Source organism: Uranotaenia lowii, chromosome 2, assembly GCF_029784155.1.
Source record: "Uranotaenia lowii strain MFRU-FL chromosome 2, ASM2978415v1, whole genome shotgun sequence".
Lineage (NCBI taxonomy): Eukaryota > Metazoa > Arthropoda > Insecta > Diptera > Culicidae > Uranotaenia > Uranotaenia lowii.
The window spans coordinates 371,247,630-371,263,250 of NC_073692.1; the positions used below are offsets into that span (position 1 = coordinate 371,247,630).

Consider the following 15,621-nt stretch of genomic DNA (forward strand, 5'->3'; position numbering starts at 1 on the left):
AACAAGTCCGCCTCTTTTCATATTTTCGCCGTAACGCAAACAGAGCCGGACAATTTTGACAATTTTTACAACTTTGACAATTTTGACAATTTTGACAATTTTAACAATTTTGACAATTTTGAAAATTTTGAAAAATTTGACAATTTTGACAATTTTGACAATTTTGACAATTTTGACAATTTTGACAATTTTGACAATTTTGACAATTTTGACAATTTTGACAATTTTGACAATTTTGACAATTTTGACAATTTTGACAATTTTGACAATTTTGACAATTTTGACAATTTTGACAATTTTGACAATTTTGACAATTTTGACAAGTTTGACAGTTTTGACAGTTTTGACAATTTTGACAGTTTTGACAATTTTGACAGTTTTGACAATTTTGACAATTTTGACAATTTTGACAGTTTTGACAATTTTGACAGTTTTGACAATTTTGACAGTTTTGACAATTTTGACAATTTTGACAAGTTTGACAATTTTGACAATTTTGATAATTTTTTTTTTGTTTTTTTTTATTATAGACCGTTTTTGACATTCGGGTCCTTCAAATTGTGTTACAATATGTTCAAGGCCGGATTAAGTGGGGGGGGGGGCAAAAGGAGCAATTGCCCCGGGCCCCCCGGCTCAGGGGGCCCCCGCGGGAAAAAAAAAGTTTTAACATTTTTTTAATCATACTACTTCAATTTCTACAAATCTATGAAAAAACTAGACAATCGGAATGACAATTCTGCTAGCTTTGTCTGAAAATATGACTAAGATTTCTGTTTTTCTACATATAAAGTCAAAAGATTATCTGCCCATAAAGCAAATTCCGAGAAACACACTGTAAAAGTCTAAGTTGAGCAAATTTTAAAATATTTTTCGAATGAATATACTTTTTAGTCCATCTAAGGTGTTGGGATTAAAATATTGAAATTTGAAATAAGCAGAAAAAAATTTTTTGTTGCTAATTTCTTTGAACTTTTTTTCAAAATCGAAATAAGAGATAACGACTGTTAAATTTCCATCAAAACAAAATAATTCACTTTAATTAGATGTAGACTATCAAATGGATATGCAATATGGTTTTATTTCAAGAAAAAACCTAAAAATTTGCTTTAGAGAAGAATAATTTGAACTGAAAACGATCCTTTTTGTTTAGTAATCTTTTAAAAATTATGCCTTATGATAAAAATTTATTGATACAAAACGTTTCCACTACTGAAAACATTAAAAACTATTGATTAAAGACATTAAAAATACTTTTTTCTACTTCAATTTTTAGTTTCGCCAAATTCACGGTTTCGCCATATTCACGGTGAAATTTTTTTTGACCGTGATAAAATCGAAAAACTACTGTATGTCTACTAAAAGGGCCCCCGGGAAATAATATCTAGAATAGTTTTTCTCTTGAATAAATTGAGGGGCCCCCTAGAGTTAGCAGTGAAGAAGTTCTCCTGCATTTTGCGAGCTAAGAATATCATATCTCGGTATTGAATTTAAAAAATTAAATTGTGAACCGAATTCGTAACAAAAATTAAGAAGAATATGAGGTAAAACACCTCAAATTTTTATTTTCTCTAACGAAACATGTCAGTCGGAATATTCTGTACAGAACAGGAAAAATTAAAAAAAAACATCTCCTCATTTTCATTGCATACAAACGTCTTGCACAATGATAAAGTTTATTATTATTTTAACTTTCCAAGTAATGCTTACTGCACTAAACTAGCAGCTAATTTCGCCAAAACTGTCTTACTGTGCGAAGAGAGATTAGAGAAACTTTATGATGAGCATTTCAGAATCTTACCCGCGCAGTATCCGGGTGAATACCGGGTGAAATATTATTATAACTTTTCAATTTTCGATCATTATTATTGAAATTTCCGTTGGTTTATAAATTCTCAACCCTTTTCTCTCCCTGTTTTTGAAAATAAATTCTTAAAAAAACTGTAGTTGTCTAAATTGAAACAATCAACAGTACCGATTTTCTTTATTGACTGTCTATCGCTATTTCGGTTTGGACTTGAAATTTGCAATGAAACATTTTCAACTGATTTAATCAAAATTTTATCATCTACTGACGTCAATATCCTAAAGTCAGCACAGCATTTTCCAAATGATCATTCTCGAATTATTATGAAAATGATCTCATAGTTAAGTTGCAAATATCATTGAGTGATTCTCTTAACATGAATATTTCATTTTTTTAATCTTATTTTTTTCCAGATTCAATTTATTGAGATTTTCAAGTCTTGTATTGTTTCTTCAGTTACTGAGGTTCAGTTTCATGTTTTTTTTCTGAATTTTGAACTCAGGATCTTTTTTGAGGTACTAAACTCATTTGGATTCCTTATCTGACTTTTTCAATGATAGCTGATTCTGTGTTTTGAACATTTAATCTCTAATCTGATTTTTTTTTCAATCGATAATTTTTGTACTTATACCTCCTTGGATTTAGGGGCATCGTATGAAACTTTTATCACATTTATAATAAGGATTTGGTAAAAAAAATTTATCTGACAAGAATCATATTCATAAACATTTCATGAAAACGTTTTTTTTTTGTAGGGCTTGTGATATAGCTCAGTTGACAAGTCTGTTGTCTCCTGAGCCGTGTCCGCACTAACATCAGCTCCAGGAATTGTTTTTTACAAATATAATTTAGAGGACGAATTCCAATCGTTTTCGGTAGTTGACTCCAGCTTCAAATTTTTAAAGTTAGACCCTATAACTACTGAGCCGCTCAGTCTTGCACCAGAAAAATTAGAAGATTTGAAGAAACTTCTTCCATACGTTTCAAATAAAGCATACTACCAAACAATGCTACGACAAATGGTACCAAAAAAGCGTGGACGAAAGCCAAAGGGATGCACAGCAGATGATTTTGAAGCTTATCTAGATCGTGATATTGATTTAGAATAGTCTTTTATACTAAGTTAGCATTTATATGTACATGTTCATGTTAGCATTAAGTGTTAATGTAAATGTACAGCTTTTTCATATATTAGTTTTGAAATGTAAAGTTAGTTATAAAAGTTATGTTAGATATAGATGATAAGTTTGTAAATAGTTTTGATTGTGCTTGTAAAATATATTATTCCTTTCAAATTTTATTAAAACTTGTTTTTTTTCATATATGATAAAACTTTTATTTCACTTGAATTTTAGTCACTACAAAAAAATCTAGGAATATCATGATTGAACTGGAATAACATTCTCCCTGTTATTCTAAATCCCTTGCAAAACTCTACTGGGGGCTATCATTTACTATCTCAGACAATATAATAAAGCAAAAGCAAAAAAAACGCACAATTCTGACTAACAATACTACATAACTAAACACTTAAAATTCAACCTTCTGTCCATGTCGGCTCCTGTTGCAATCAATCTTAATCTGCTCCTAGGGAATCCAAATCCATTCTTTTCGACAATAGCGTTTCAGAAACAGTTTATAGGTATAGTGGAAAAGCGTTGGGTTCAAAAACTATCCTGAAAGTAGTTTAAAAATATGAGCATTTGTAAATAGAAACTAAAACATTTTACTCACCGGTCAAAGTATTTCTTCACCCGTTGTTTTGTTTGCAAAATCCCACTGAAATCCGCACACTTCTAATTAAGCCTGTTTTTTTGTTATGTAGCACATGCCACTGCAATATTTTAAGGTGATATTGAACTACCGACGAAGCTTTACAAGTTTTAAAACCTTTTTGTAAGATTTGGAATCGTAGGGCGTAACTTCAAACGTAAATAAAAACAGTCTTATTTTGCGGGCGAATCTAGTTTGTCAAAACTCATTGGTCCGCATTGGTGAGAGGCGTAACTCACAAAGCAATTTCAAAAGGGCGGAACACATTAAAAGTGGATTTTTTTTAAAACGGAAAACAATTTTGAAAAAAAAAGTATCAGGAACTGTAAACCTTCACCTTTTTTTGATTCTTACACAAAAAAATTGATATTTGGTTAATTCATTACTAAATAGGATTTAAATTTGTGTTCCAAAATTTCTCGTTTTTTCTCGTTTCGAGGTAACTGCAAGTTTCGCCCTTATGAAATGTTACGCTTGAACTCATAACTGTCTGTGATTTCTAGAGATGTACCGAATAGTGGTATTCGGCGAATGGCCGAATACCGAATATTGACCTTTTCAACTATTTGGCCAAACGAATATTCGGCCGAATATTCGGTGAGTTTTTCATGAAAAAAATGTTTAGCAATTATTTCAATGCTTTCTTTTTCTTCCATATTAATGCCCCCATGTTTTTAGTCGATTATTTTCAACCAGATGATATTATCTGATGACGATTTAAAAGACCTTTTTTAAGTAGGGGCCTTTCTGATTTTTAAAATGTCACCAATAACTGAAAAGACATCAGATGACTAGTCGCTTCTAGAGCGTTTGTCCCCAAAGAGATTGCGTTCCTGTGAAATCTGGGACAAAACATGGCGAAACAGGTGCCAAGCTATTTGAATTTGCTTCTTTGATATTGAATTAGATGAAGGCCGAATTTGAGCAAGATATCTTCAAAATAGTTGTTGAAAAGAAAGATGATTTTTAACCTTAAGCATTCCATACTTTCAACCACACGTATCCAAACGGTTAGGCATTCAGGACGATTTTTGAAAGAAAAATTTAATAAAGGCAAAATTTATGTTTATTTTGAAATTTTTGAAAAATCGTTGTTGAACACAATATCTAAAAGTTTCTAAAGAGAAATTTGAGTTTTTTATTTGATTTAGCAAATAATCTGACAAAATTCGGGAAGTTTAAAAGAAAAACTGGACATCCCGGCCTCATTTGAATTATCTGGAATCTTTACTGGATTTATGGGTAAGCCTGAATATATCCAGAAAATCTGGAATAAACTTTAATCAAAGTATAATGCGATATTTGATAGCATTCTCCTGTATTTACGATCTCGAGTGAAAGATACGCGGATGTTTTGCTGAAACCATTAGTTTTTAATGATTGTGTTGCTTTTACAACATTATTTTTTAATATTTTATAAATTATCCAAAGTCATTTGAAAAATTTTACAAGTCTGTAGTAGATATTCGGCCTATTCGCCCTATTCGGTCGAATACTAAGCTAGGGATACCATACGTACTCTTTTAAGAGTTCATGTACTCTTTTTTTGTTGAAAGACATATGATCAGAAAAATCAACGTATTTCTTCCTTTTTATGAAGTTGTTTCACATCTTCGCGCAGAGAAAACTTGGATTTTGAAACAAAACAAAACTGACTTTGATTCAAAAAATTAATTTTTTCGATTCAATCTCCTGTTTTCTTTGAATCAATGAATTATGGTTTTGTTTTAAATAAATAATTTTTGAAAGAAAGAATTAATTTTTTGAATCGAATAATTTTGGACTTTGATTTTAAACAAATTCTTTGATTAAAAGACATTTTTTCAATTGCATATTTATTTGGAAACAAAGTAAATTTTCTTTCAACCAAAGAAAAATGTATTCAATGCAATGGAATAATTTCTTAAAATAAAAACTTCAAACTCAGAAGGTTTTTTGCATTGAGTAAGAAGAATTTAAAACGAAAAATCGGTTTGGCTGGTCGTGTGAAAATGTGGATCAGAGTTAGCTTAGTTAGGAGGATTCAGGATAAAGTATGGTAAGTTTATGTACACGCAGCGAAAAGTAGTGCCATTGAGATAAAAAAAAATACATCTTTGATTCAAAAACCTCATGTACATTGAAACAAACTCCATTTTCCTTAATTCAAGTAAATTTTAAATTGAACCAAATTTTTATTTCATTAAACCAATGTTCCAAATTTTTGAATCAAAACATTTAAATTAAATTCAAGAAATTTTTTTTTCGACTCTGAATCAATGTAAAAATTCATTGATTTAGATGAATTTTCCTTTGAATCAAAGTATTTTTTCGTCAAACAGTCGACACATCTTCATTAGCTTCTGTTTAGTGAAGGGGCGAGAAGTTTTTCCGACAACCAGTCAGACCATTTCATCTTATGCCGCGCAACAGTCAGACAGCACCGGAATCACAAGATCCGGCGTAGGAAAGTCTTGACAACTAGAGGCCAAACGATAGTGGACTCCTAGGTAGGTCTATAAAAATCAATTTAATTTCAAATAAACCGTCAACCTAACAAACTTTTTCAGGGCAACCATTCATCCAACTAATCGCTTCCGATCCGGTCCAAGGATCCATCTGGCGTCAAACTTCATGAATTGTTCGAAAGGAACTGTCCGCCAACAAACATCGTTCAGTAAGTACTTTCCATTCATGCAATAAATAATTTTAATTTATTTTATTGTTACATATTTGTGTACATTTTGTTCTCCTCTTTATTTACAGATGTGCCGGTTCAAAACTCTGGAAAAATCGACTGTGTGAACATGAACTTACAAATAAATAAATGTTTTTAAACAATAAGTTATTTCTTTTTATTTCCAATTGGACGAAAATTAATATATATGTAGTACTAGAATTTTTAGAAACAAAACATAGAATTGAAGAACAAATGCTTTAAAATTGAAACCCAAATAACGTTGGAATAAACGAAAATTTCATAAAATTAAACGAAAAGGCTTTTGAATTAAAAGCGTTATGTTATTTGGAACAAAGAAAAAGCTTTGATTCAAAGGAAAGCATTTCTTTGAAACAAAAGAAAATGCATTTGAATCCAAGGAATTTTTGTTTGTCCCAAAATCAAAGGAAAAAATCCTTTGTTTTTGCGGCACTTTCCTTTGAAACTAATTTCTATTTTTCTGCGTGTATTAAAGAATGAATATTGAAGATTTTCAATAAGTGCCTGAAATTTTACAGGACCACGGCCGATAGATGGTTTTCCAAGTCCCTGAATTCCTCAACCGAGGTGACACCGCTCCAATCCAGCGATCAGGTCCACGAAAATTTAAACCGGATGATTCGATTAAAGTGAACCATTATGTGACCCAGTGTTTCATTTATTTCTGAATAAAAATAAATTTTAAATTTGAAATCCTTTCTTTTTATTATTTGAAATTCCTGATAGGAATTTCAAAACAACAGAATATGACGCTTCCAATTGTAATAAATAGAAAATGGTTCAATGAATAAATGCTTTTAAATCTAAATTAAATTACCTTGTGGCAAAAGAAAGCAACTTTGAATCAAAAGAAACGGTTTTTTGTTTCAAAGTATCAATATTTTGAGTCAAAGATTTTTCAAAAGAAAAATACTTTGAAACAAACGAAAATGCATTTGAAACAAAGAAATTTTTATTTATCCCAAAATCAAAGGAAATTTTCCTTTGTTTTCGCTGCACTTTCCTTTGAAATAAAAAATCTTTTCGCTGCGTGTTGTACAAAAACTACGAAAAGAAAACAGCTTACGACAAACTATAGTATACTTAAACATTTTTTTAATAGAAATGCAGTAGATAATATGCACAAAATTTAGGCATAGTATAAGAATATTTTAAAAGAAAATTTATTATTGTCATGTAAGTCACATAATTTCCAAGACACTAACAGTTTTTGATTAAATTGAAATATCTCGGTGCCACCTCAGATAGTATGAAACATGTATTGTAGAACTCCGTGCATCCGAGCTCCGGTTATAGCAATAATTTATATTTAAAATCCATGTAATGTTAAGCTATTGAATTGAAATCAAATTATTAAAATCTGAACTTGCCAGAAACGTCGATTAAATAGAAAAATAAAATTCATGTAAGAACCGAGCTATGCTCCTACCAGAGCAAAGGGGTTTTGTCAATGTATTCCGTTTAATCCGAGGGTACACTTACCCGAGGTGATCTCTCCCCGACTACCTCGGGTAACCCGGGTTCTACTGTATATCCTTCTGCATACCTTCCGGGCGCAAAGCTCGATAATATATGGTACCGTCAAACGGGGCATCATGCAACAGCGGGGTTCGATGCAACATTTATATAACACTACATTGAATCAATTTTTAGTTTAATGTTTTGTAATAAAGTTATCTTTTAATGATAACAAAATTATGATGACATATTTTCTCGCATCTTAAGCTAGTTGTCTTAAGTTTTTTATTTTTATGTAAAATTTGAAAAATCGAGCAATAAATGTACAAATTTTAACATTTTTTGATGCCGAAAAAAACTTTACCCAGTATGACGGATCGGCTTGATAAAATTACCTACAAACTTTTTACAGGTTTCCTCATGTTATACCAACATTGTTTGTGTAAAAATATTTTTCGAACAGTCACCCAATTTTTTTAAATGAATATTTTTAAAATTCAGTTAGGTGTCTGGGGTTAAATGCAACAAAATGCAAATCAAAGAAATACCTTGTAAATCTCGTTTCAATGTGCTCGAATATGAATATTTTGCATCACGCGTTTGTAAACATTTAAATTTCATTCATCCAAACATTTATTATTATGATTTCAGCTTGTAGAATTTTTCGTAGCATTATTTAACCCCTGAATGTATGCAGCATCCTTATTTTCAGAAAAAAATGTGAGAATTTGTTTTAACAGACCCAAAAACTACTGCAATTGGTGTTGTCATGCGTAATGGTCTTTAAGGCATCACAAATATATTAAAAACTATGAATTTTCGTACGTGTTCATAAGATTTTTCATTAAATACAAAGTTTGTTGCAAGTTACCCCATTTTCTAAGGAGTGTGAAAATCGCATGTTTTTAGAAAATTAAAAATTACTGAGGAAACCAATAATTTTTTTAACTACGCCAATTTGATGCCCCAGCATCCTTAAAACTTTTGATGCATAAAGGATACGATTAACTGTGAACATAAGTTTTTTAGAAGCCATTAAAGTTGAAAATTGTTGCATGTTGCCCCAGTTGACGGTAGTTCTTGTTTCAACCTGATGGCTGGGATAACGCGGCAGCTCAGAAAACCAGAGCTCGGAAAAGCGGAGTTCTACTGTTCAACGTTTCTCCTGACTATTTGGACAAATGATCTCAATGTACTCTTTTCGGTGTCGCGGGATATGGTAACCCAATACTAAGCTCAACTATTCGGTGAGCGGAATATTCGGCTTAACGGTTTTTTCGCGGTATTCAGCGCCGAATATTCGGCCGAACGAATATTCGGTACATCTCTAGTGATTTCACATACTTTTCCCTTAATCCGCGAATTCGGATATACGCACGGAAAATAATAAAAAGGTAAAATTTACCGAGATAAAAAAGTGAATGCTTGTGAAATCCAAAAAGGTAACTTTTATCTCACCGAGGTAGAACTCACCTCCTGAAAGTTTACCTGAATTGAGCAGACAAAAAAGGTAGAATTCACCTAGAAAAATGGTAAATCCAAAAAAGGTACTTTCTACATCTTCGAGGTAAAGCTTACCTCGTAGCAAGGTGAAGTTGACCTGGATTGCGCTGAACAAAACGGTACAATTCACCTCGAAACAAAGGTAACTATTTTCCGAATCCGTTTATTGAGGTTAAGTTGTTTTTTTCACTCAGGAAGAAATTTTGTTTCGTGCGCAATACGTGAAAATAGGAGCAGAAAGGCAAATTTAGCATAAGATTTCATTTTGTTGTGCTGGTTCTCATCATAAAACTATATTACAGATTGGCCTACTGAGCTACGAAGTGTTTACCTCATCATTCCGGATCAGCCAATATTATCCCCCAGCTGGCCGGATGAGTCGAACGGAGAAGGGACGAAATGTGCTAATTGTAGGAGGATTCAGCGGCCATGGTGGACACGGAAAAGGCAGCGTTGATGGCCGAGAGGATGCAATAGTGTTTTCCTCCGACAAAACGGAACATTCGAGGAAAAAAAACGGAGAATAACATTATTAAAACATAGATTCCCAAAACATTAATGACATAGGTAATGAAAAATAAAAATAAAATCTTGAATGAATTTGTGTCTTTGTTTTATTTAATTTAGTGAATAAGCAGAACCCTTTAAGATAGTGAATGGGAAACCGGTAGAATATACCTTTTTGCTCAGTGAATCCCAAAAAGGTAAAATTTACCTTTTTTCTAGGTGAAAAGAAAAACGGTACAATTCACCTTTTTGCTAGGTGTATGAAAAAATGGTAAAATTTACCTCGAAAGATGGGTGGAAAAAAAGTACCTCGCTACTCGGTAAATTTTACCTTTTTAATATTTTCCGTGCGTAAATTTCGAACTTGCTTTGTGTGTGAAAACCACACTCGAGTTTGACAGCTCCATTTATGATAATGTGTGAAACAATTTTGCAAAATGTGTGAAATGATTTATCAGTGAACTCAAGAAATAGCTAAGCAAAGGAAACCAAATTTGCCACAAATTTGGACAGAATTTGGCATGGAAGTGTTTTTGAATACACGGAATATTTGATCTTGATCCCCTCCTTCCAGGTAGAGAGAGGGGCTCCGATACAAATTTTATAGCATAACTCGGCAACTAATAAAGCAAACGAAACTCAATTTGGCATCAGAGGCTATAACGAGAATGGAGCCATATATGACATAGGGTCGTTTTTGTATACAAGAAGTGTTTTTCTGATGTTTTGAGGCCACTCTTCCTTCCATTAGGGATATAGGAATGGGGGTCACTTTCAATTTGAACGATAATTCGAGAAAGAATAGGTAAAATAAGTGTCCCGTGACGTTATTTGTTACAAAAAATGTTTCTTTGATTTTAACATGGCGATTAACGGTTTATTGTAAGTTATTATAATAAATAAATCACTGGTTGTATCTTTTATTATTCATTTTTCTTGTATTCTTCAGATTCCGATACAAAATGGGTGCCGGAGGAGCTTGTCGCGACGATTATTGCTTCTCGGAATCAAAACATTTTTACTGTTGAGAAACTGTTGGACAAAACAAATAAATTAAAGTATAATTATGAATTCTGATTGGTTAAAGTAGATTTAAATAAATACATCCTTTAAAAACAATCATTGTTATCTGCTCGAATACAAAAAATATCACAGAAAAGTTGCTTTTACAAAAAAAATTGGATGACATGAGCATACACTTACAATCCACATGCTTAATCACTTTCAATTCTCTTGACCGCTCACTTAAGAAAATTTTCACTTGACGGTCACTTAAAATTCACATGAATTTACGTATGGCGGAAATTCACTCTAGATGTCACTTATATTTTAAGTGAAAATTATTTTCAGTGTAGGAAAAAAATCCTCAGCACTGTTTTGTGGCTCAATGTTCAAGCTCTAAAGTGAACGCTTAGTAAATCCAACAAAACAATATTGCATGTGATGGCCGGTGCCCAGCAAACATTTAAGAGGGTATATCGCAGGAACAACAGAATTATTCAAACAAATACACCAGATGAAAAGATTGTATTAAACTTTTCAAAATAGCAAAAGTGGAGGCGATATATCTACAATGACAAGATTTTAACGATTCAATTTCCCCACAAAAAGCAAAATATACGATTTTAAGTAATTTGAGTAAAACGAATAAAAAACTTCCCCGAACGAGAATTGAACTCTAGTCCTCCGAATTGGCTGTCCGGTATCTTACCACGATGCCATTTCATCAGTTGATATGATTCGCGCTATAAATCTTTATGTAAGATTTTCTGTTCACGAACCGGTCAAAGGAAGAAAGAAGGAAGGATCGCCAATTTATCGTAAATCAGTTCACTCAAATCATAAATGTCGAATTAGCATATTCTTAAGTATTCTCAACTATTTGGAGACATATTTACGAATTGACTAAACTACGAACACGATCCATTAGAAGTGAAAAAAATTGCTCCTGTATGTATGTATGTAAGAGAACCCACCAGTGGCTGATAGGTCTTTCGACCCGGTCGGTACGGGAGACTCAATCGCAAATTCAAATATTGTTCATGCTTAACTCATCAACAATAATTGCAGCACAACTAAGGGGTCCGTTACCACTGGCTTGGGACAGGTTTGGCTCATCTTATTCCCTTGCAACTGTTCGAAACAAATAAAGAATCCTGAAAAGGTACCTAAGTACCTACTCAAGATTCCAAATTTGCCGAGATACTCCGGCTGGCTTGAACCCACAATCCATTGTATATCAGTCTTCTGTTCGTTTGATGTCCTGTCCATTCCCCCCACAAAACCCCATAATAGAGTTAAGCTATTTTTAATATATTTAATCAAAAGATAAACATTTTTACATTTTCAATGATGTTTTACATCTTACCTTGTTACCATGTACTTTTCCTTGTACTTACCATTGTACCCCTATAATGAAAAAGTAATTATTGTTATACCAAAAAAGGCTCTAGTAATTTTTATGCTGTTCACAGTGCCTCGAATCTATTCTATCGCAGCATACCGAGATTGGTATGACTGCGGTGCTTGAACTTAGGAATTTGATTTACCAGCCCATCATAACACGGGTTCATAACGTTGAAAATCAACATATAAATGCCGAATTCAATATTTAAGCACTGTAGCCCCAAAACATTTTTATACCAAAATCACCAATTTCCAATACCACGGACCATTTTCGGAATACTCAACCTCCCCTTTCCCGGAGAAGCTTGTAAAATATCACTTCAGTTGGGCAAAAAAAAAACAAACCACCTGCACAAAGTCAATTAAATGAAACAATCAAGCCCGTTTAAATCACTTCCACTGGTCAGTGTTTCAGTTGCCCTCCGGCTAATCGTAGAACATTTTTTCGCACAATTCAACAAAAAATCACTATTAAAACAATATATTTAATAAAATATTCACGGACCCGAAAAAAACACGTGCGATGCCATTTAGACAACGCCTACTCCTCCAGAAGTGAAAAAAATTGCTCCTAATCATAAATTCAGATGACGATGCTTTAAAATTATTTGCTTGAACTACAACAGCAATCACAATACTCTCCTTGGTTGAGTTTTCAATTAGAAAGCTGAAAGCTTCATGACAAAAGCTCGGATCGATTGGAATCGATTTTGACAGTTCTTTTGTATCGATTGGAATTTTGTGTTTCAGACGTCGCTTCTACAGACTTGTCACCGGTAGATGTACGGCCAAGAGAACTACATGTCGCACTTGGTACAGTCAGCTACCGACGGGCTGTGTGCCGAGTGTGGCAAATACGTGGTGCGACTGAGCACCCTGGTACCAGTGCTCAGTTGCAAGAGGGAGGGGTCGTAACGTGTATCGGGTAGTCGCGACCCCGATATGCGGGACGACCAAATGTTTGAGCGGGTTTCGATCGATCTGCCTTTTGGGGAGGTTCCTGGCTCCGATTCGCGGATACGATTGACTCACGACAGACAGATTTACGATAAAATTTAAATTGTTTTCATTTTTATTTACCGTAATTAAAAAACGAAAAAAAAAATAGGAAAGATCAAAACATCATTCCTATACCAAACATATTTCATGCAGCTTTCATCATCATATCGCGATGAACTCACTAAAAATTCACGTAAGTTGTACGTGATGTTCACCAAGCAAAATTTTTATTGGGGGAGCGTTTGCTAATTTTATTGGTACAAGTTACGTGAAAATCAATTGGATAAAAATTATGTAGTTTTTCACGTAGCAGTTACGAGCAGATTATTTTGGGTGAATGAACATAAAGAATTTAAATAATTGACGCTAATGACTGCCAAACGTCATTTTAACACTCTAGAATGTCTGAGAAAAGATTTTTTAAATGTATTTTATATTTATTAAAATTATTTAAACTTCAAGTAGGAAATGAAGACAAGGGATGTCATCTTCATTTTTGTTATTCAGATTTAGTTCAGTAGCTCTTTTTTCAGCCGTAATTTACCAGTTTTGATCACTCTCAGTTCTTTTCCAAACACTTGTACATTCTATTGATTTTTACAATGTCTATCTCGCTCATTCCATTCCGCTGACCCATCACTTTGTCTGTTTCCTACAAATGAAAGAAAAAATATGTGTCACGCACGAATGCAGAATAAATTGGTAGACTAGTTAATCTCACCCTCAACGGCACAATGGTTTTCTCCCCATTGATGCTAAAGGCAGTCGAGCTGTAGTGCATCACGCTTCCATAGTCGTAGTCCGTTCCGAAATGGCTTACCACTTCCGGTCCGTACAGGCGGAAGTTATTCTCCCGACCCGGTTGAATGTTATCCCACACGATCTGCACCCATTCGTCCCGATCGTGGGCACTCTGCATATGCCGGAATCCGATCCCGTGAATGAGTTCGTGCACGATCGTACCCAACCGGAAGCAGCCGGAATTGACGGCTGCCGGTTGCAGGTTGATGTTCTGCTGACCCCCGACATGACCAACCGTGGCCGAGCAACCGGATCCACTTCCATGAATTCGGATGTAATCTTCCTGGCCGGGTGCGCGCCTCCGGAACTTCACGCAGCTAACCAGTTCGATCTGTCGCATTCCCGTGAGGATGTGCTCGATCTGATCCGCGTTGAAATACTCTTCCTCGATCTCGTAGTGTACGACATTGTCCGGCCAGCGGTACCTCTCCTCGACCAGCCCATTCCGGCGGTACATATCCCGGTACTGCTCCACCGTCAGGATCATATCACCCTCGATCTGGCCACTGAGCTCTTCGGCCAGCTCATCGGGTTTCAAGTTCCTGAGCCGAGCAACTGGAATTATTCGACAATGGTCAGAAACGACCTATCTATTGAGGTCTCCCGGGCTTTTGGTGTTGACCTCGATACTTACTATTTTCAGGAGTATTTTCAAACTGTATGAAAGTCGGTAGCCCTTGACATAGTGAAATCACAGCCAGCGGCACTATTACCCTCAAAATCATCTTATTTGACAGGTACTCCAGACAATCTACTACTCAACTCAAAGAACTGCCAATCGGGTGGAATAACTAAGTAGCAACAAATCAGATATTTTATAGCTCATTTCTGTTTTATATGCGAACAAACAATGACGATAACGCTTGTATTGAATACGATTATATTGTTGATTATGATGTTAAAAATCCGATAATCATCAAACATCCCCTCGTTTTAACATATTGAAGACTACGAGCAAAAGATTGGCGGAAAAAAATAATCTCAAAAGACTCTTTCAAAAAATCAATGTTCTACTAAATGACTAGTATATCCAGCTCATGATACTCGTGGCGATACGTTGAGATGCGAAGTAGCTCCACCAAACGCACGACCAACTATCGATACCACCCTCTCGAAAAATATCTTCTGTCGAACAAGGGTGACTTCTCGCGAGCGTCATTGCCGTCAATACCTCGACTTACTGCTTATCAACCAATAGCCATAAGACGGCCGATTTTATCTAATGATGCATTAAGCTCAATAAGCCATAAATTATTATTCCTACACACCTTAGCCGGGCATAAGCAACGATTATGTTAATCGGATAATATCGGATAATAAAAAGCTTCGTTTTGGTTTATAATAAATCCATGATTTTTTGTAGAATTTTTAAGAAATGTTTACATGAGTAAATTTGTACTTTTAGGTTTGTATGGGAAGATTATATATTTTGTACTGAAAAATCAACATCATTTTTGTTTCTTTTGTGGAACCGAGCCAGCTGACAGTTTTTGTTATAAAATTCCTAAAGGGAATTTTCCGCTGAAAAACTTTGTCTAAGACTGTAACTTCGTATCAAATCAGGTTAAAAAGTTCTTAACTGTTTAACAAAGGTATGTCTTTTCGCATTGATAAACAATAAATTAAATTGACATCACTGCCGGAGCCTCGCGATGTATTGCATGAAAAGTAG

The 15,621-nt window shown here is 34.1% G+C and overlaps 2 protein-coding genes across 2 annotated transcripts in view; one reads left to right on the plus strand and one right to left on the minus strand.

The window, feature by feature from the left end:
• Positions 1-15,621, plus strand: part of LOC129748619 (astacin-like metalloendopeptidase) — a 33,196-nt gene that overhangs the window by 1,598 nt on the left and 15,977 nt on the right. The gene's annotated exons all lie outside the window — the stretch shown is intronic.
• LOC129748621 (zinc metalloproteinase nas-4-like) lies at positions 13,657-15,514 on the minus strand. The gene is made up of 3 exons (XM_055743284.1): positions 14,584-15,514; positions 13,870-14,504; positions 13,657-13,800 (listed from the first exon to the last, which is right to left on the minus strand). Exons 1-3 carry the CDS (start codon positions 14,672-14,674, stop codon positions 13,708-13,710), a joined length of 819 nt encoding a protein of 272 aa, XP_055599259.1. The 5' UTR covers positions 14,675-15,514; the 3' UTR covers positions 13,657-13,707.